General features: G+C 42.2%; 1 protein-coding gene across 48 annotated transcripts in view; it reads right to left on the reverse strand.

Moving 5' to 3' along the window:
- Positions 1-11,887, reverse strand: part of LOC106607745 (ankyrin-3) — a 148,641-nt gene extending 136,754 nt beyond the window's left edge. For 36 of the 48 annotated variants that reach the window (XM_045721525.1, XM_045721585.1, XM_045721505.1 and 33 more), the window contains exon 1: positions 11,207-11,886. In XM_045721525.1, the coding sequence (XP_045577481.1) occupies positions 11,207-11,326 (120 nt within the window). In that variant the 5' untranslated portion in view covers positions 11,327-11,886. Of the gene's footprint in view, positions 1-11,206 lie in introns of all 48 variants that reach the window. The other 12 variants (XM_045721624.1, XM_045721601.1, XM_045721618.1 and 9 more) reach the window with 3 other exon arrangements.
- Between the last annotated feature and the right edge of the window lie 8,366 nt (positions 11,888-20,253).

Genomic DNA, 20,253 nt, shown 5'->3' on the forward strand with positions numbered 1-20,253 from the left:
AGGCAGCTGTTCCTCGTTGCCTCTGATTGAAGGTCCTATGTATAGGGGTGTTTTTGTAATGGGATTTGTGGGTAGTTGTTTCCTGTTTTGTGTCTGTGCACCTGACAGGACTGTTCAGTGTCGTTCGTTGTTTTGTATACGTGATTTGTTTGTTTTTGTCCTTCTTTTGATTTAATAAAGAAGATGAGTATACACGTTCCCGCTGCACCTTGGTCTAATCCTTACGACGCCTGTTACACTGGGCCTCTGATGGAGACGGTAAAACTGTCATCAACGCATGCTTCGGTATTCCCCCTTCTCTCTAGGAGCATGTGTGTGCCCAGGCCCCATAGGTGTAACCAAAGGATCCCACCCTGGTCACCAATGTAGCTGACTGATGTAGAGAGAGACAAGTGCCTTTGCAGAATACAATATACAGTTTGTGTGGTCCAGAGACAAGAACTCCATCTATTGCAAAAGCCTTGGCTCCTGACAGGGATCAATAGAATTATCACCACTGCATGTTACAATAGTAAAATAATCTGTTTGTCACCTGTCAAACTAATTCTACATTGAATTGAGTCTTCAAAATGCTCAAACAAGCATGTGTATCTGTAGTTGATGTTCTTCAACTCTAAAATTCACTATGCAAATGCATATGTGGTCTCAATGTCGAAATATTGACAGCAGGGCTAGTTCAAACTGCAGGACTTGGTGAATAGATCATGGGAGACAAAAGTGAGAGACAATAATGAATAAAGATGCTCAAGCAAGCATGTGTATCTATAGCGGGTGTTCTTCAACTCTAAAATGCACCAGACTGTGTAAGACTAAATCCACAAAGGCAAAAGGCAAATGCATATGTGCTCCCAATATCTAAATAGAGACAGCAGGGCTGGATCAAACTGCAGTAGGATGGTTCTCCTTACAGGTGCGTGAATAAGCCTATGCTTGGTGAATAGCACTTGGTTGATATCTGGGAGCAGGACAGAGAAGAGCTGAATAGACCATGTGAGACAAAAGTGAGAGACAAGAATTAATCAAATAAATCACCATAGCAAAGGTATGTAGTTTGTGAGCTAAAAAATGAACATCAAGACAGTCTGGGGCAGGGTGCTCTGCAATAATCATACTACTAACAGGGATAATGTTGCATCCCTTACAAAAAAATATTGCAGTATAACTGCAGTATAACTGCAGTTAGAGTGCAGTATAACTGCACTATGCACCGTTTTTTTACTGCAGTAATTTTGTAGTGTAAGGATGCTGAGGGGAGGACAAAACATAACAATGGCTGGAATGGAGTATAATGCTGGAATGGAGTGAATCCATTCTGGCCATTATTATGAGCCGTACTCCCCTCAGCAGCCTCCACTGAACTGCACTCAGAGTGCAGTATAAATGAGGTTCAACTGCAGTACCCTGCATTTATTCTGCAATTGCCGCGTCCAAAATACCCCAGTCGACTGTAGTTACTGCAGTTTTACTGCAGTTTCAAAACTGCAATCTTTTTTGTAAGGGATTTCTTCTTTGTCAGTATGAACAGAATTAATGGAACACCAACATAAAGTGATTAATAGGACGTTGGGCCACCATTGAGTCACCAGAACAGCTTCAATGCACCTTGGCATAGATTCTACAAGTGTCTGGAACTCTATTGGAGGGATGTGACACCATTCTTCCATGAGATAATTCCATAATTGTTTTGTTGATGGTGGTGGAAAGCGCAGCTCCAGAATCTCCCGTAAGAGTTCAATTGGGTTGAGATCTGGTGACTGAGACACACCCATACACACACACAAACCCTTTAAACCCCCTATGCTCAATTTAGTCCCCTCTTTCAGAGTCACGGAGATCTCTTCTTCTAGCCATGGTAGCCAAAGTAATAGGCAACTGGGCATTTTATACATGACCCTAAGCATGAGGGATTTTAATTGCTTTATTAACTGTGAAAATCACAACTGTGTGGAAGCACCTGCTTTCAATATACTTTGTATCCCTCATTTACTCAAGTGTTTCCTTTATGTTGGCAGTTACATGTATGTGATCATAATAGAAGTCAAAGATCATAACAAAAGACAAGTGTGCATTTTACTGAGTTATGTGGATGGACATGTTTTGCTGTATTTGTGGAATTGTAGAGTAGCAGCAGGATTAAGAAATTAGCTGTTTTGCCAAGTAGATATTGTGGTGTACTGTCCAGAGAGGAATGAGTCTCTCTCCTCCTCCTCCTCCTCCTCCTCCTCCTCCTCCTCCTCATCCTCATCATCATCAGTAACTCTGCTGAGACCACCCACTCCCATCTCTCCAGTGTGTGTAGCTACTGTAGCTACTCTCCAGTGTGTGTGGAAGGCCCTCGCGACCCCATCCCTCTCTCCTCTCTTTCACACTCATTTATTTCAATATAGCCTACCGGTATACTCTTTCTTTCTCTCCCTTCAACTTCTCCTTGTCTCAACCTCGTTTTCTCTCCTTTTATCCATCTCCTTTGGTACCGACAGAGAGGGCTGCCTCGCTTCTAGCTCTTAGGAAACGTTGCAGTATTTAGTTTTGTATGTATTATTTCCATAAGCATTTCGCTACACCCGCAATAACATCTGCTAAACCCGTTTTTTTTTTATCAATACAATTTGATTTGATTTGATCCTCTCTCTGTAGTTCCTTATACTATCTGTTTCTCCATTTCTCTCCTTTCTCTTGCCGAGTCTTTTCCTTCATGTTCCTCTCCCTCTTTCCACATTCTTGCCCTTGCTATCATTGATTGATTCCTAACACAGGCCAGTGACCTCAGAGGGCAATTGAACTCAAAGACAAACATAAATTCTGGTAATTGTTCAGCCAAGGGAACCAAACATCCATCAAGCCAATTGAGACCATAGAACCAGTCTACACAGGCAGTTTGTTTTGAACGACTGTAATAAAACATTTAAATAAAGTTTAACCTATACCACTCCTTTTAGTAAATGTACATACTCAATAACTGTCATTACTTTGCAGAGAAAATTCTGTACAGTCATTTCTTACATCGATTTCAGTGTGTTTTTTTCTGACTGTGACCCGCACCTCTTAAATACCACACCATCAAACAGTAATCGCTGACTGTTGACAAGAGGCTCTGTAGCATGTTTTGAAAGTGCCTGTATTAAATAATTCAGCATCAAACATTAATAAGCATGAGGGCTTTGCTTTCTCTGTCTCTGTCTCAGGCAGATGCTGTTCCCACACGTGTGAGTATGCAACACAGCTGGTTAGGCTGGAGCTGGGCTGGGTTCAATGTACTGTGTGTGTGTGTGGTTGGGAGGAAGCCTCTTGTGTCCAACCCCTCTCCTCTCCCCTCCATAACCTCCCCCTTCATCATCGTGTGTATAATAAGGCATCACACACTGCAGTGACCACAGGCTCATTATGCGGAAATATGACATAAGGATGCATAATTTATACACAACAATGGTAATACCATTCCCACCTTGAAGCCATACTGAACCTTTTACTCTCTGCCAATAGCCAAATGCACTACATTACAGCAGGGGCGACCTGCACATTTTTAGCAAAATAATGTTGTTTTGGCATTAATACATTTCACACATCAGTTTGGAAACAATGTAAAAAATAATATATATCATTGAGTTAATAAAGCTGCATCTCTTTTTTGTTTTCTTGAGTAAGGCAGCTCCAAAAGGCAGGTGTTTCAGCCTATCTCAGTGCTTTCTGTGGTGGTGGGGCAGCCAGCGGAAAATACGGAGCGTTGCGCCGTGAATGGCTCAGTGTTCTGTCACTCATGGGGACTTTACGTCACTGCCAAGTGTAAGTGCCCATAGAAGTGCCCATTCAAGAAGGCTCAAGGTCATTGGCCACAGATAAAATGACATCAAATCATGTTATATCTACAGTCGCTTTGATTGGACTGATCACGTCAACATCATACTTTTACAATCTTAGCTAGCAAGCTAGACAAGCAGTCATCATCATGAATCAAGTTGACAATCTACTGGCAAATCCTTTTTAATTAATTATTGTCATATGAAGAGTAATAATGAAGAGAAATTATAGATAAAACGTATCGGTGCTCATCGGCCATTGGACATAAACATTACACAAGTTGGAAATCGCAAATTCAACGAGTGGTTTGGAAGGAATCAGTGAAAGTGGCTGTGTGGTCCCAAATCTGGGATTAAGGGGCTCTTTTCCAAGTTTAAAATGATAAACATTCAGCATTGGCCATGCTGTCAATGAAGCATGTTTTGTGTCACGCTCAAAACAACTGTTAACTTGGAGGACAGCCACACCACCTTTCTGTTTAAGTTAGCTGAGCAAAACAATGTGAGTCCAAAAATGTATTGTATGCTGCTTCATAAAATGTAATATGCCAGGGAGATATGTATACTGTAGCTAAGAAAGTAATACTAAGTGTATGTTGTGTAGTAAGATGTTAGTAGTCCACGTGCCTCACCCTAATAATTTGGTCTATTTACCCCTCTTAATTTCGCCTAGTGTTCTGACTGTTTTACTGTAGCCTATAACCTGTTTTAGAGGAATGTAGTCATCGAATATTGTAAGAGCTTTCATTGTCTGTCTATATGCCCCCTTTATTTATCCTACGGTTCTAACTTGGTGTACAGGGAGAGCACTGTAAGAACGGCCCATGTTCTGAATTCTGTCAGTGTACATTTCAAAAGTGCTGAACAAATAGTTATATTGACTAACGTTATATCTGTCCTAACTCGCTCATTGTCTTCATCGATATTACGGATTGCTTCTTATCCGCTTGTTGTCCCCTTATGCTATAGTTTGTACATCTCAATTGTCAGTAGAAACCACATTTCTTTAAGCAAGTCAGCCATATCAGCAATGTTTTTTTAAAAGGCAGTATCTGAGGCTGAATGAACTGTTTCACTGCCAGACAAGGCTCTGCTGATAGCCAGGTGTAGCAGCGGTAAGATGTTGGGACTGCTGTTGGGACAGTTTTACGTAGGCCCTAACAGTTTGTGGGCACCGTTTGTCACCGTTATAGTGCAATTAATGTATTGTTTAGTGTTGTGTTGTGTAGTGGCTTTGCTTGCATGCATTCCACTTTTATTTATTTTACCCCCACCAAGATTTACATGCTAAAATTGCCACTGCAGCACAGAACAGCACAAGATAGTTTAGTGGGCAGTGTTATCCACTGCTTTTCTGTTTCTCCTCCCTTCACTGTTTTCTCATGTGACACACATCCTAGAAATGTTAACATTTCCATGCAGAATCAAATTACCCCGCAACAAAGACTCTGTTCATTTCATGCTCAATTGCATCCAAGAGAAAACATTATTTCTTTCCTGAGGGGTTGTTGTACACAAAACAAAGCTTTTGTCCATGCAGTGATACAGCAGTTTGTGTCTGGGACAAAGAGTATTCACACTCTATGCCACTCATTCTCTCAGAACATTCAAAACCAGGTAATCATATAGTCTAAAAATGTCCAATCAATTCAGTCAGTCTGGTATAGAGCAAGGCGCCATAGATATAGAGCAATTAGAATGGACCCAGCTCTCTATTTCACATGATTTGTCAAGGACCTGTGAATAAGGTGGTACAAATATATAAAAAAGGAAACATCTATATGGATGGACTTTAAAAGCTGTCAAGTACTAGGAAGAACTAGGATCACAGAATCAAATAGAAAAACAAGCTCTCCATGTTTAAAATAGAACAAAGACTAACCAAATAAATGCTGAAACACTGGATGCCATTTATGTGAGACATACTGATTGTTGTGTGACACCAACACGTGGGGGTAGATAAGGGGGTAGCTGGAGAGACAGAATGCATTTTTCTCTAATCATCAATCTATGTCTTTAATCATCAATCTGTGTCTTTGAGAGAGCTGACTGTGGAGGAGTGTCTGCTCTGTGATTGTCATCGATCTGCCCACAACACAGCCCATTTCCAGACCGTCAGGATACAGAGCCAGGCTGGCTGACTCTGCCCACAAAGAGAGGCCTATTTCTGGGGACCAAGGATGGCCAGAGTGGGTGGTAGAACCAGGGTCTTAATAAAAGTTCAAATATTCAAATATAGGCCTAGAATCTAAACACTGTTCAAATGACACAAAAGATAGTGCATATCCTTTGTGATTTTTGTCATTATCTTGCATGGCTCTAATAGAAATGTTTAGTTAAATATATTTTATTTATTCCCTCCGCCTTGTGGGATGACACAGATTGATTAAGAAGCCAATAACAGACACACACTCTCCATTACACACAATAGAGAGGAGGGGTTTGGCTGGAGAGCGAGGGGAATGGGGAGCATGGTCGAGGGTATGTGTGTTCTTGGGGGGGACGGGGACGAGGACGGGGGACGGGGGGGTTAAGAGCCTGATGGAGGAGGCCTGGCCTTGATACACAGCGGGGGATTAATGAGTGTGACGATGCCGGGCAGGGGGAAGAAAGGGAGGCTGTACAACACAGTGCACATGCCCTGCTGCTATGGTTGGTGGTTGGCCCCAACTGGCTTGTGTGTGTGTGTGTGTGTGTGTGTGTGTGTGTGTGTGTGTGTGGACGTGTTTAACTATACTTGTGTATGTGTATGAGCGAGTGCATATGGGGGACAATCCTATTGAGAAGGGGGGGGAGAAGGGGGGTTTGAGGGGCCGTGCCGGGAAGCGCAGGCAGGCTGTGGGGGAGGAGGTGGGCTTAAGCTTTTAGCTACTGTTGATGAAAGATGGGGACTCATCACTGCATTAATGTGTGTGTGTGTATTGTGTGGGGGTGGGAGCTCAACTCTTCAAATGCACAGCATCCCTATGGCACTTCAGCTGCCTATTCCTAATGCTTTCCTTTAGCTCTTCACTACCCATTTCTAGTCAGTTCTAATATTTCCTTTATCCCATTCTCTCCTCTCCTTAGTTCACTATCGCACCCGTCCTTACCTCTCCTTTCCCCGCCTTTTCACCTTTCCAGATCTTCTCCTGTCCTGCCTTCTCATCTCCTCCCCATCCCCCCTTTCTCCTCTTCTCCTTTCTTGCCCATGTCATCCCCAACCCTGAGCACTTCATTAAACAGCATAAATAATAGGAGCCAGGTCTCCCTCCCACTTTCTCTCCTCTCCCTCTTTCTCTCTCTGTCTCTGTCTCTCTCTGAGTTCTATAAACACATCATCTCATGCCTTAGGATTGGTTCTACAGTCGCCTACAGGATTGTATGTAGAGCAGCAATGGCTTCAAAGCAAGGCTATAATGATATTTCCTTAAAAGGCTCTAACCATACTGTCTGTCCTTAAATGTTTATACTAAGTGGAATTTATGATGCACACACTGCATTTATAATGTAATAATGCGAATCTGTTACTAGGTAGGCTAAGAATGAAAGGATTATGCTATTCTGTTGTTATGTAGGCAAAGGATGAAAAGACTGCTATTCTCTGTGAATTTGACCAAGAGGGAAAATGTCACGCTGATATGTCTTAATAAATTACTAGAGAATAATACAAGATAAATCTTGCCATTAAAGCTCTCATGTACAATCAAAGTCTGCTACGACACACACCAAACTGAGAGATTCAGAGTTTATACACACAGCATAAGCATCTAGGCTAATGCTCGATACAGCCTCGGAGACAGAGACAGCCTCTATGAGAAAGAGCAGCAACAGACTACAGGACTACCACTGAGCTGAGAGAAGAGAGGAGGACGCCACTCACCTTCAAATGACCTTTAGGCCTAACATCTCTCTCTCTCTCTCTGTCTCACACTGTCCATCTCTGAGATGACACCCAGAACATGGTGGATTTTGACAATAACATGAAAGCTACACTGGAGCCTATTTTTTTGCAGTAACATCCTCTGTGTTCTATTCCACTACACCAGACCCATTTCCAGTCACTTCCAATCTCTAGTGTACCATAGAGATGACATGGGTTATGGTGTACCATGCCAGTAGTAGGACAAACATACCAGTCTTGTGTAGCCTCCAGTTACAGCTTTAGACGACTGGGCCACTCGATCGATAATTACAACAATCCCTGTTATGGTGTCTCATAGGCCCTTGGAGACTGGATCTATTGCAGTGAGATAGATACCCATTCAGAATAGGGCAGTATACCGTAGATTGAAGGGTTGAGGACTATGGGTAACAGTCTACTGTTCACCAGAAATAAATGGCTTAAGACTTTGGAGGTGCCAGCATATTGAATGCAGCTGAACAAAAGCAATCAATGATCAGATCAAATAAAGTGTTTACTTCGTTTTAACCAGAATTGTTAAACTACACTAGCAGCGTAGATGTTCCTGAAAAGCAAAGCTGGGCAGAGGGTTTCAGTTTAGCAGTTTAGCATTTAGTTTGATGAGTGGCCTGCCCATTTGACTGATGAGTGCTTTCTTTCTCTAGGTCGCAACTGCACCCCTGGGACTGGTCCTGGATCAGCCGCAACACACACAGCAATTATCCTTTAGCGGGTTACGGAAGGACCGTTCTCTCTCTACACATACTGTATCTCTTGTGTTAGATAAGGACTGTTCCTAAATCAGTCTGAATCTGAATCCTCTTACAGCAATCATTTATTTCAGATAAGGATGATAATTATCATTCATTCACGTTTCTGAGTAGAAGAAAGTGCTAGAGCCTACATCACATCACTTCAACATGTGGCCTGACAACAAAATCTGTGATGTTACCATCAGGTAGATTAAATCATGCTGCACTGCTATGTAACAATTACGACCCGGCATTTGGCAGGATTTTTAAACTCACACTTCCCAGCAGCCATCTTGGTGACAATTGTGTAATACTGGGTGGTGTTCCTAATGCCAATCCAATTAGCTTAGGTATGCATGAGTGCAGAATGCATTAACCTCCATCTTTATGGATGGGTAGGGGGGAGGGGGAGGAGGGAAAGACAGGAACGAGAGAGAGAGAGGTAGACAGAGAGGTAGACAGAGAGAGAGAGAGGTAGACAGAGAAAGAGAGAGAGAGAGGTAGACAGAGAGAGAGAGGTAGACAGAGAGAGAGAGATAGACAGAGAGAGAGAGAGAGAGAGAGAGAGAGAGAGAGAGAGAGAGAGAGAGAGAGAGACAGAGAAACACACAGAGAGAGAGAGAGAGAGAGGTAGACATAGAAAGAGAGCAAGAGGTAGACAGAGAGAGAGAGAGAGGGAGGGTGGGGGAGACTCCCATTTTGTGAGCTACACGTGCTCAGTCTGGTAAGAGGAGGATGAGTGCCTCCCATCATCCCTAAAGGCTGCTTCCTCCTAGGTCTCCTTTTCCTCTCTAACACCTACAGGAGTCTCTTCTTACTACTGTTGCTATAACCGAGCTCTAAGAGAATCTCTGCGATAATAACATTGTAGGTAAAGGTGGTATGATAACCTGTGTGATAAGGTAACAGTGACCCCTCCCTCCCCCTCCTTTGCTTCTAGTATAAGGTCTGGGCTTGATTTGCCTGACCTCTCCCATGTTCCCCCTCACTGTGTCCGTGTCAGTAGGAGGTATCTCATTCACTGGTAGGCTGCGATACCCCCATGCACAGCATCTCCTTCGGCGGCGAAGAAGGTTAGTGGTCTCCTCTGCCAAAAACAATCCAACCAACACCTCCACTCCATTAGGCCCATACAACACTGAGTGAAGGCTGATAAGAGAGGCAGGCAGGCTCCTCAGTCAGCAATTTCTCTCTCTCTCCCCTTCTTTTTCTCCTCCTCTCTCACTCCTTTTTTTCTCTCTCCCAATCTCTCTCTCGCTCCTTCTCTTTTTATCTCTCTCCTTTTCTCTCCCCTCTCTATCCTTCTCTTTCTCGCTCCCATCGGAGGCCCACCAGACAGGAGTACAGTAAACAACACAGGCTAAGCTCAGCCAAGCCCATAACGTAGAATAAAATCAGGATAGGAGATAGACTGGATGTTCTGGAGCAGAAAACAACAAGGCTAATACAGTAGTGTAAAAAAAAATGAAAAAGGAAAGGTTTTTGAGGGTCCTGTGTGTTTGTTATTAGGCATGTGGTGTGTGTGCATTAAACACATTTCCATTTCCGCTTATCAACAAAAGGAGCATATTAGGTGTTTATGCATTTGTTTGTGTACATGAAAGAGAAAGAGACAATGAGAGAGAGGAAACAGAGAGAGAGATAAAGAGAGAGAGAGAAAGTCACAGAGAGAAAGAGGGGGAAAGAAGCATGAGGACAGGACGAAGGGAAAACTGATTATCAGAGTGGAGCCTGCCAAACTTGCACCAATCAATAAATAAAGAAGAGCTCCCTCAGCCTCACATGAAATATGAGTCTTTATAATAACGATAATAATGTCTCACATGGACATCAGGAACAAACACACTCTCAAACACACACACAAAGATTATATACACAAAGATAATGTACACAAATAAAGAACTTCAATCAGCCACCTAAAAGTTTTTTGTTAAATAAATAACATTTTCAGAAATGTAATAAAGCCAACATTGTTTATGCTGGGGTCCAATAACATTATCTATGGACCATAATTAAAACCGACAGACCAATGACAATAAATGTCAGCCTTATTGAATAGATCTCATGGGTGAAATAATTGCATCCCGTCAACATCAAGCAGTGGATGCTTTACTCACGATATATTCTAGCTATTTATGAACTCGAGCTATTTGTCCAGCAACACATCCAGAGTGATGTGCATACAGCAGGTAAAATAACAAGCATTAAAACACGTGTATCCTCCTCCATCATATGAAAAGCTTTGTCATCAATAAATGACATCAATACGCATTATACATGGACGTCTGTGCAGCCATCCAGCCTCACACAGATGCTCTCAACTGGACCACAACACAACCACATGCCCAGAACAGTACAGAACTCTTTGGATCACTAAGGAACCCAGAATAGTTTGGATCAGTACCATACCCCTGTCCACTTTAAAAGCTGTAAGATCAAGGTTTTTTGAATCAGCACACTAAGAGATGCTGATTTTGGAATAAGACAGTGGTGGTGATGTTGTAGTATTTGGGGGAGCCCTGTGCTTATGCTGTAAATCAGACACTGCTGTTAGAAATTCCAAGTGTGACCTTATCACTGCGCACCACGAAGGCCCAGGCAGATACTTTACTAACAGGTGAAATTCAACAAGGTTACATGACCTCGAGCACACACTCAAACACACACTCAAACACACACTCACACACACATGCTGCATGTGCGTGTGTGTGTGCTGCCCATATGAACACAATGGGGATGTGGCTGAGCCGGGAGTCTCGCTCCAGGGATAGTACCTTTCTCTTTTGTTCCCGGGACGCAAGTTTCTTAATTCTCCTTTTCTTTTCTTTCTCATCCTCGATAGCATTGACATCCACGTCCCGGTTCTTCTTCAATGCGGAGGCTGCGTGAGCCATGGCGGAATAAAAAGGGTAGAAATCCCAGGGAAGTGGAAGCCAACGATCTCAGAGAAAAAGATAAGGAAAGGGAAAAAGTGTAGGGTTCCGTCCTGACAAGGAGAGTGTCGGAGAATAAGGTTCCCTTCTCAGTTAGGGTGAAAAGATGAGAAACCAGCCCCTCCTGTTTCTGTGTCATCCACTGTCAGTGTAGAGGTAGTGTATCTAGAAGCGAGAGAAGAGAAGCCGGATGGAGAGACAGCATCATCAGGCACAGAGGTGAAGAGGAGAGATCCAGTTACTACGGTAACCACCCTCTGTTTCTAGCTGTCCTCTTCACGTTCCCCTCCTGGTCCATGGCGGCACCTGGGTCGGTGCTCCGCGTGGATCTGTGTGTGTGTGTGTGTGTGTGTGTGTGAGAGAGAGAGAGAGAGAGTGTGTGTGAGTGAGTGTCTGTGTGTATGAATGGAGTGTGAGGGAGCCAGCTGGGGTAGGCAGGGACGGGGAATGTGAGGGAGAGTGCGGGTGTGTGTACGGCTGTGAGTGTGCGTGTACTTCCCCCAACCCACTAGCTGGAAGTGCCCAAGTGAGAGATGGGATAGGGGAGACAGTGTAGAGGATGGACTTAAGGGGGAGGTGTGATGGCCCTGATGGTAATTTTCTGTCCCACACACACACACACACACACACACACACACACACACACACACACACACACACACACACACACACACACACACACACACACACACACGCGGGAGAGGAAGGGGGAGGAAGTAAAAGACCTATCCAATCATATTCAGATCTGAGCCTTTTTTTCAATTTAACTCTATTATTGTACAAAAGATGGCTGATTGTATAGCTTTGGAATACTAACTGCTGTCGGTGTCTTTTTAAAAATCACAACAATAACTTTTTGGGTCATACATTATCAGAAAGAAAGGAGAAAAGGTCCTAATCACCGACATACTAATGCTTATGCCGAGAGAAAACAAATGAATGAAAGCTGGTTTCCTTTTCCCCCTATACCAGTTCTTCAAATGTGCTGATAAAATAACTGAGATTCTTTGTCCCTACACTGTGGTCATTATGCCATCTGAGGCCAGTGACATTTTGATGGAGGGTGAAATGGGATCAGGGGACCTTTTGTTTCACCAAACATAATGGCTCTTTGTTGAAAAGAGAGACAGAGAAAGAGGGAGGAAGGGAGAGAAAAGGAAGAAAGGAGGAGGATATCCAGAGCAGTGTAAGAGACAACTTTAGACTGGGTTTGATTTTTCAAGAGAGAAAGTACAGAAACATCTTATTTACAATGTCATTCAGGTCCACTGCTCACGTCAAACATGGCAACGTGGAAAAGGGAACGGCCATCTTTGTTTTCTCTGTCTTTGCTTCAACACCTGAGCGCTTGCGCCCCGGTCCTTCACCGGCGCATGCCTGGCTGTTTCTGCCTCTGCTTTTGTGTGTGTGTGACCGTATGTGTATTGAGAGGAAGAGTAGAAAAGAGAGAAAATAATCATCCCTCTTTCTTGTCAGGAACAGGGCTGCCACACACACAAGGGACACATAACAGGTTTATTCTCCGGACGCCAGCCATGTAACGATATGAGCGTGAAATCCCTTTTTCTTTTTTATAGCGACGCAGACACCAGCTTCAGGGGCGGGGCCCTAGCTCCCCATCATACATCAGGGGGTGTCACATTATGCCACATTATCATGTTGTTGCTAGGCGAGGACCAATGGTGTTGCTCGGGGTGGCTGGTGGTTGAGGAGCACAGAAATGTAACAACACCAGTTGGGGGTTGCATGTAGGAAATCACAAGAAAACCAACCGCCATTCCTAAAAATCCTTTCTCAATGAGAAGCATGCAGAGAGACAGAGAGAAACGGAAATGTTTCCCAATGGATACAATGAAAAGCTTGTGCTGGAACGATATATGAGACATAAATATAATTTGTACTCATATGTTGTAATATATAGCCTTTCAGTATGTCATATAACAGCCTATCATTGTAAAGAGGAATATTGAGAAATGCTTGCTAAGTGCATACAACATGCATAACCATTAGACAGACCCATATTCAATGGTCAAAGTCACATAGAAGGGCTCCAATAGTCCCAATAGCTTATAGCTGGCATCAGACTAAATGTGTCCACTGTCCAGACTAAAACAACCTTGGGCAGAGCTGGGTTGATTCCAGTGATGGACTTTTAATAGACCCATTTCACCTTCACTCTAGGCAACAAGCCATATCAATACAGCTACTGAACTGAAGAGTTTTAATAGGACAGTAAACGACTCAACAACAACAAAACAGGAAATAGGCTACTTGCTGCTTTGTCCAAATCGATTAGGCAATGCCATGTCTTGCCAGGTTAACGACAAGTTACTAACGGCTAAATATCTCTGACAGAAAACGTTAATTTGATATATAGAAAATCTTTAAAAAATTATCTACTCTTACTGAAACACGTACCTCGAAGAGTGACAGCTGTGTTTAGTCCCTAGCTTGCTGTCGCTCTTATTTTTTGTTCATTGTGAATGCGTGTGATTACTCCCCTGGGTGTAACAGAAGCGTTCCCTGTTCCCTGTGTTCAGTCTTATTGACCTTTTGACCTCCACAGCCACAACATTTTGTATTAGTGACACCAAGCACACAGCCTCAGACAAAGACAGCAGCACTGTGCATCCGTTACAGACTGAAGTAGGTCGAAGTGAGGTTAAGAGACATTCTCTAAATAGAAAGTGGTGATGACAGCATTCAAAGGCATAAAGTTTGTTTCTGACACTGAATATGTTTACAAGGTCTAATTGAGGGAAAGAAGCAAAGGTTCCCTGGTCAAATGCCAGAACTCTCACAGCAAAAACCTAGAGGAAGATACCGGAGTCGTTTACACCTGTTCCATGGGCCCTTTACTATGACAAGTTTCCTTTGTCTTTGGAAGGAAATAATCATGTCAGGATTGTGGTAACTCTATTGTACAACCTGTGTATCCACAACAACTCTGTTTCTCAAGGAGAACAATGTAAGGCTATTCCTCAGATACTCACCAAATTAAACTTAAAGTGCTCTTAAAGTGCACTTGAACATTGCCATACATTTCATAATTCATTGAAAATTAAACACACTAAAAGTTTGATTAATTTACATAATTCCATTCAATTGTAATAAAAAATATAGCTGCAAGCAGGAATGAACAGGGTTCACACAAAGGACACACGATCATTTGGATATCAAAGCAAGCCTCTGTCATGTAGGAACTATCTTCCTTTATACTGTATGTAATCAGTGAAAGCATTACCATATTTATCTCTCAACACCACAAAGATGACCCAAGTGGAGTTTAGTCTACATTTTAGTAATTTAGCAGACACTATAATCCAGAGTGATTTACTGGCACAATTAGGGTTAAGTGCTTTGCTCAAGGACACATCTACAGCTTTTTCACATAGTCGGCTTGGGCATTCAAACCAGCAACCTTTCGGTTACTGGCCCAACGCTTTTAACTTCTATGCTACGCCTAGTCTAGTCTAGTGCTGTAGGTTGGTTATTTTTGAATGCATGTAATCATTCTCAATTTCATTAGAGGCTAATTTATTGAGTCTATATACCAAATCTGGAGTCAATCTGATTCATGGTGCATGAGAAGAAGATTATGAAAGTATTTTTATCATTAGCATATGTGCTAACATGCATCTCTAGGTACAGTGTGGCCATATTTGAATGCAGCAACAACAAAAAGTCTCAAAACAACAAATCCGATGTTTCTATGTCAAACGGTCATCTGAGACCCGCCACCTGGACAGCTGATGAAACTGAGGACTATTTCTGTCTGTAATAAAGCCATTTTGTGGGGAAAAACTTATTGGCTGGGCCTGGCTCCCCAGTGGGTGGGCCTATGCCCTCCCAGGCCCACACCTGGCTGTGCCCCTGCCCAGTCAAGTGAAATCCATAGATTAGGGCCTAATGAATTTATTTCAATTGAATGATTTCCTTATATGAACTGTAACTCATTAAAATCGTTGAAATTGTTGCATGTTGCATTTATATTTTTGTTCAGTATATAAAGTTTCATGCCTTTAAGTCAAATGGGGTAGTGGATATGAATGTTTAAGAGAGACTGCTTATAACAGCACTACTATAGGCCAATTAGTGACATTCTTTTTTACCAAGTTATTCATGGCCTCTAGTTTATGTGTGCCAAATTAGAAAAAAAGTTACCACTCTCTGCTTGAGTTATTTGACCATGTCAAGGAAAAACTGCTTTGCTGTGAACCCCTAATAAGTGAAATGGCTATTTTTGTGACTCACTATTTTTTGTGGTCACTGACTTTTCTTCTTAATAAGTCAACTACATAACGAGAGAAACAACAAATTTTGCTCTGTGTAAAACAAGGTACTTTGTGTTCTTTGTCTATTCTCTGAGTCCCTCTAGTGGTCAATGGTGCAAACAGGCTGGCAAACAGTAAACGTTCTCAGTATGTAGGCTACAGTCACTGCTGCCAGATGATGTTTTTGCCTTTGATATCCAGGAAAGCATTGAAGTTCTACACACTCAGTAATTTTGATTAAAGTACGATAAAATGTTTATAATACTCTTTGGATTGGGCTTCTCTACATAACTCTTTAATGAATTAGTTTGGCTAACAGATTCAACTGTTGGCTGCACACAACCAAATGCAACTCAGGTATGCTGTAATTATAGCTCTGGTCTGAATGGACCACCAGCCACAGAGTAAAGCTGCAGCCGAGGAAGAGAGTTTGAAGGTGAAAGGTTAGTTAGCTTGGACCAAGATCCACTTACACATTTAACCACTCTGACCTGAATGGCTTTTCAGATTGGTGGAAAAAGAAAAGAAAGCACGAGAAAGAAAAAAGGTTCAGGGAATGACAGGGAAAGACATAAGATATAAATGAAGAAAAAAAAACTGAAAATAAAGGAGACAAAAATAAGAGGCAGATAAAAATGAAGGGAACAAAGAAAAAGAGACAGAGAGAGGAAGGAAGCGAGAGAGGGAGGGGGGGGATCAAAATCTAGGCTAATCAATTCTCAGTCAGCCCAAACTCTCTCGTGCAACAATTGCAGTTGTGTTGTATAAATGATGTAGAAACATTCAGGCAATTTCCTCGCTGAGGGTTTTCCCATGATTAACACTTCCACTGTGGTTATCTGGAACTAGATATAGGTCAGGGTCCACTCAAGTGGTTAATCTCCTGGAGTCCATTCTTAGTTTTATACATCTTATTGTAATGTCTCCATTTGGAAAGGCTTACATGAATAATGCAATTGAAATGTAACCCAGTTAAAAGCCAGTAACCTACCTAAATGTGTGTCACAATTGGTGTCTTTGAAATCAGACCAAAATGTATTTCCCAGGTTTCCCCACAGAGGGGCAGTTACTCAGTATACACACAGCCACTGTAGTCAGCTCCTCAGATAGGGAGGATACATTCTGTTTGTCAGTGACAATGACAGTCTGACATTCAGGTCAGAGTGGTTAAAGGTGTAAGTGGATCTAACAGTGCTGAGCTGAGGTCCGACCTACACTAGACTGTCAGCATCCAGGATCAGAACTAACTAACCGTTGTATAGTCTAATTATCCCAAGGGATAATTCAAGATAATTATCAAATGTAAACATTGGTGGTTGCTCTAAGAGAAATAGTATACCTGAATACCTAATACCTGGACCTCAGCTCAGCACTGTTAGATCAATGAGATGAAACAAGCACTCAGCTCAGGTGATTAATAACTGTTGAGCATTTCTCTGAACTTCAAATAATAGGTTTAAAAATGTATGATTCCGTCAGGTTTCAGACTGATAACCTAGTGCCAAGGGCGATTGAAGCATTCTTACCATCAAAGGAAATATATAACATAACAGCAGGGTCCTTAGATGTAGTTGTAACCTACACGACATGGAGTTCACTATTAGTTTTCTTTTGCAACAGTCTCAGACAATCGAAAGCCCTGATGCTCCTCTGGTGTGGTGGTCAACAGGGAAGTTGGGGTAAACAAGAGGGAAATAAGTCAAAGCCTAGCTTGCTGTGAATTATTTATGTTACGATCCATATCCTACTCCTGAGTGTGGAATGAGTCAATGGGAGGTGAAGAACTGAACTGAAGCATCACAGTTGTTTTTTCTTCTGACAGTGTTTTCTCCTTATCTACAGCCAGGCTTCTATATGGTGCTCTAGGCTCCTAAGGGATCGTGTGAGAACAAAATACAAGATTATGTTATACACAATAGTCAATGAATAACAAAACATGGGATTGTTTCTCGGTTAAGCATTTCCTCAAAGTCAATGGAAGCTAATATCTTGCCCATATGAATGACATGCTTGCTGTGCATGGGACGTAATCCTTTCTGTTTCCTACAGAATAAACAATTTCACAGTTGAATGAGGACAGTCGGTAATGCACAACCATGCACAATCAACTAAAGTATTTCCAATTCAGACACAGGTTTATTTAACGATTCCTACTGTAATAAAACAGAGGTTCGTTACCTAAACCATGGATCATTTAAAAAAAGTCCCGCTATAATCTGTCACCATGAATAAATAAAACATGAGACGACATGAAAAAGGCTGAGAGAGAGCGGTAGTCAACTGCGCGTCGTCGACAAAATTTATTTCCATAAGTCACAGAAGTAATGTGTTGGGTCCAATTGAATCATAGCCTACTGTCGAGGACAGGCTCTCAGACCAGGATGAGGTCATTCTGATGAGAAACCATCAGGGTGCATTAAAACACAAGTCATTACCACAGAAGTCACATCCTAATGATGATCATAAAGAGAATTGTCTGATCTGTTTTCAACTGGAGTCAGAAAAACAAAATGACAGAAGCTGTCAGGCAAGAAACTGATTTTTTTTTAATAGATAGAGGATGGAGCGAGAGAAAGAGAGAGAGAGAGGAGTGAGCTCAGGCAAGCTGAATGTGGACCAAATGGCCACAGGGGTGTGAGGGGTGCGATGGGCAGGTTGAAGGGTACAGTGGTTAGAGTACAGTCAGCAGTGTAGGCCAGTAGGGAGGTGGGTCACAACCCCACCACTCCAGCCACTCACGACCCTGACCAACACCCCAGGGGAGAGCTATTTACCCCTGCTCTCAGGTACCTCTCGGAGAGCATTTCTCCATGGCGACTGGTCTCTACAGTATGACAACAGTCACCAAACAAACAGTCACAAAACACCAGAGTCACTGTGGGGAGCAGGCACTGTCACCAGGATACTCCAGAACCTTTTCACAAAGGAGCAGTAGGCAAACTATGGTTGCCATGACAATCCAAGCCCAATTTGGCCATTACCCCCTCAGCTCCACTGTGTGGAATCCATATTAAAACTGAGCCCAGTCCAGTCTATCCATCAAGTTGCTGTAGAAGTACAGCTAGCATTCCTCAACAATCAACAATGCATCTGTTATACAAATACTATTCGGGAAAATATTTATTTTGAGTATACCGAAACTGTTTCAGAAAATCCATTCATACAGTAGAATACTGTTGTAAAGACAGGCCGTTGGAAACAGTCACACTGTAGGGAACAGTTTATTGCAATGGGGAGGATGCCACATGCTATGCAAATGCATTCATTTTGAATTGATAACTGAAGTTGGTAGCTACATGACATAACGCAAAATGGTGCAGATTTTAGCCACGCTGCACTGAGTTTTGGAGGCACATCAAACACAAGCAGAGCACAGCACCTTCCTCTTTGCGTACTGTGCATAGCACAAGTCACTAGCACCATATGTGTATCCCTATCAGTGGGTCGCAATGCCATATGCCTTTTTCTGCTGGTGTAATGCTTTCTCTGTGCCAATCATCTCTCTGTTTATGGATGGGACTCTTCATTTGTACGAGTTAGGAATGGTGTGTGTGTGCCTAAATGTGTGTTTGAAAGTTTAAACACATGCTTATTTGACAAATGAATGTATTCATGTTTATGCCAGTGTTTGTGTATGATTGCAGATATTTAGTTTGTGAGAGTGTGTGTTTGTGAAAATGTGTGAGCGCGTGTGCGTGAATTAGTGCGAGTGTACTCTTACCAAATCTCTTATAAGCGTGCTTAAACCAGTGGCCAGTGGAATATTTGGAGTTCAGTTTCCCATCACAATGGGATCAAAGAGTGGTGACAAGTCAAGAGACCTCGGGGAGCCTCTCTCTCTCCCTCCCGCTCCCATTCTCTCCCGTGTCAGTATATCAGCACATAGCAAACAGTTGGGCAGCACTGCAGGGTCACAGAGAACTCCTGAACTACACACACGCTCTTATGCGCATGCACATGGGCACACACAGCTTTTTATACGTGAATTTTCACACACACTCAAGCCCACTCCTGTACCATTTACTCCTCTCCATAGAGGAAAGGTCATCTCCCATTAAGGTTGTGTTGGTTGGGGTGACGTTATTAGACAGTTGAAAACAGAAGTTGGATGTATCTAAAGACTTCACTTTGAAGTTTATTTTTATATGTAGAAAATGGTATATATATATACACAGTACCAGTCAGGTTTGGTTTTTCTTTATTTTTTACCATTTTCTACATTGTAGAATAATAGTGAAGACCTCAAAACTATGAAATAACACATATGGAATCATGTAGTAACCAAAAAAGTGTTAAACAAATCCAAATATATTTAATATTTTAGATTCTTCAAAGTAGCCACCCTTTGCCTTAATGATGTCACAACACAACTGATTGGCTCAAACCCATTAAGAAGGAAAGAAATTCCACAAATTAACATTTAACACACCTGTTAATCGAAATGCATTCCAGGTGACTACCTCTTGAAGCTGGTTGAGAGAATGCCAAGAGAGTGCAAAGCTGTCATCAAGGCAAAAGTGGCTACTTTGAAAAATATAAAAAATGTGTTAAACACTTTTTTGGTTACTACATGATTTCATGTGTGTTATTTCATAGTTTTTATGTATTTACTAT

Source organism: Salmo salar, chromosome ssa01, assembly GCF_905237065.1.
Source record: "Salmo salar chromosome ssa01, Ssal_v3.1, whole genome shotgun sequence".
Lineage (NCBI taxonomy): Eukaryota > Metazoa > Chordata > Actinopteri > Salmoniformes > Salmonidae > Salmo > Salmo salar.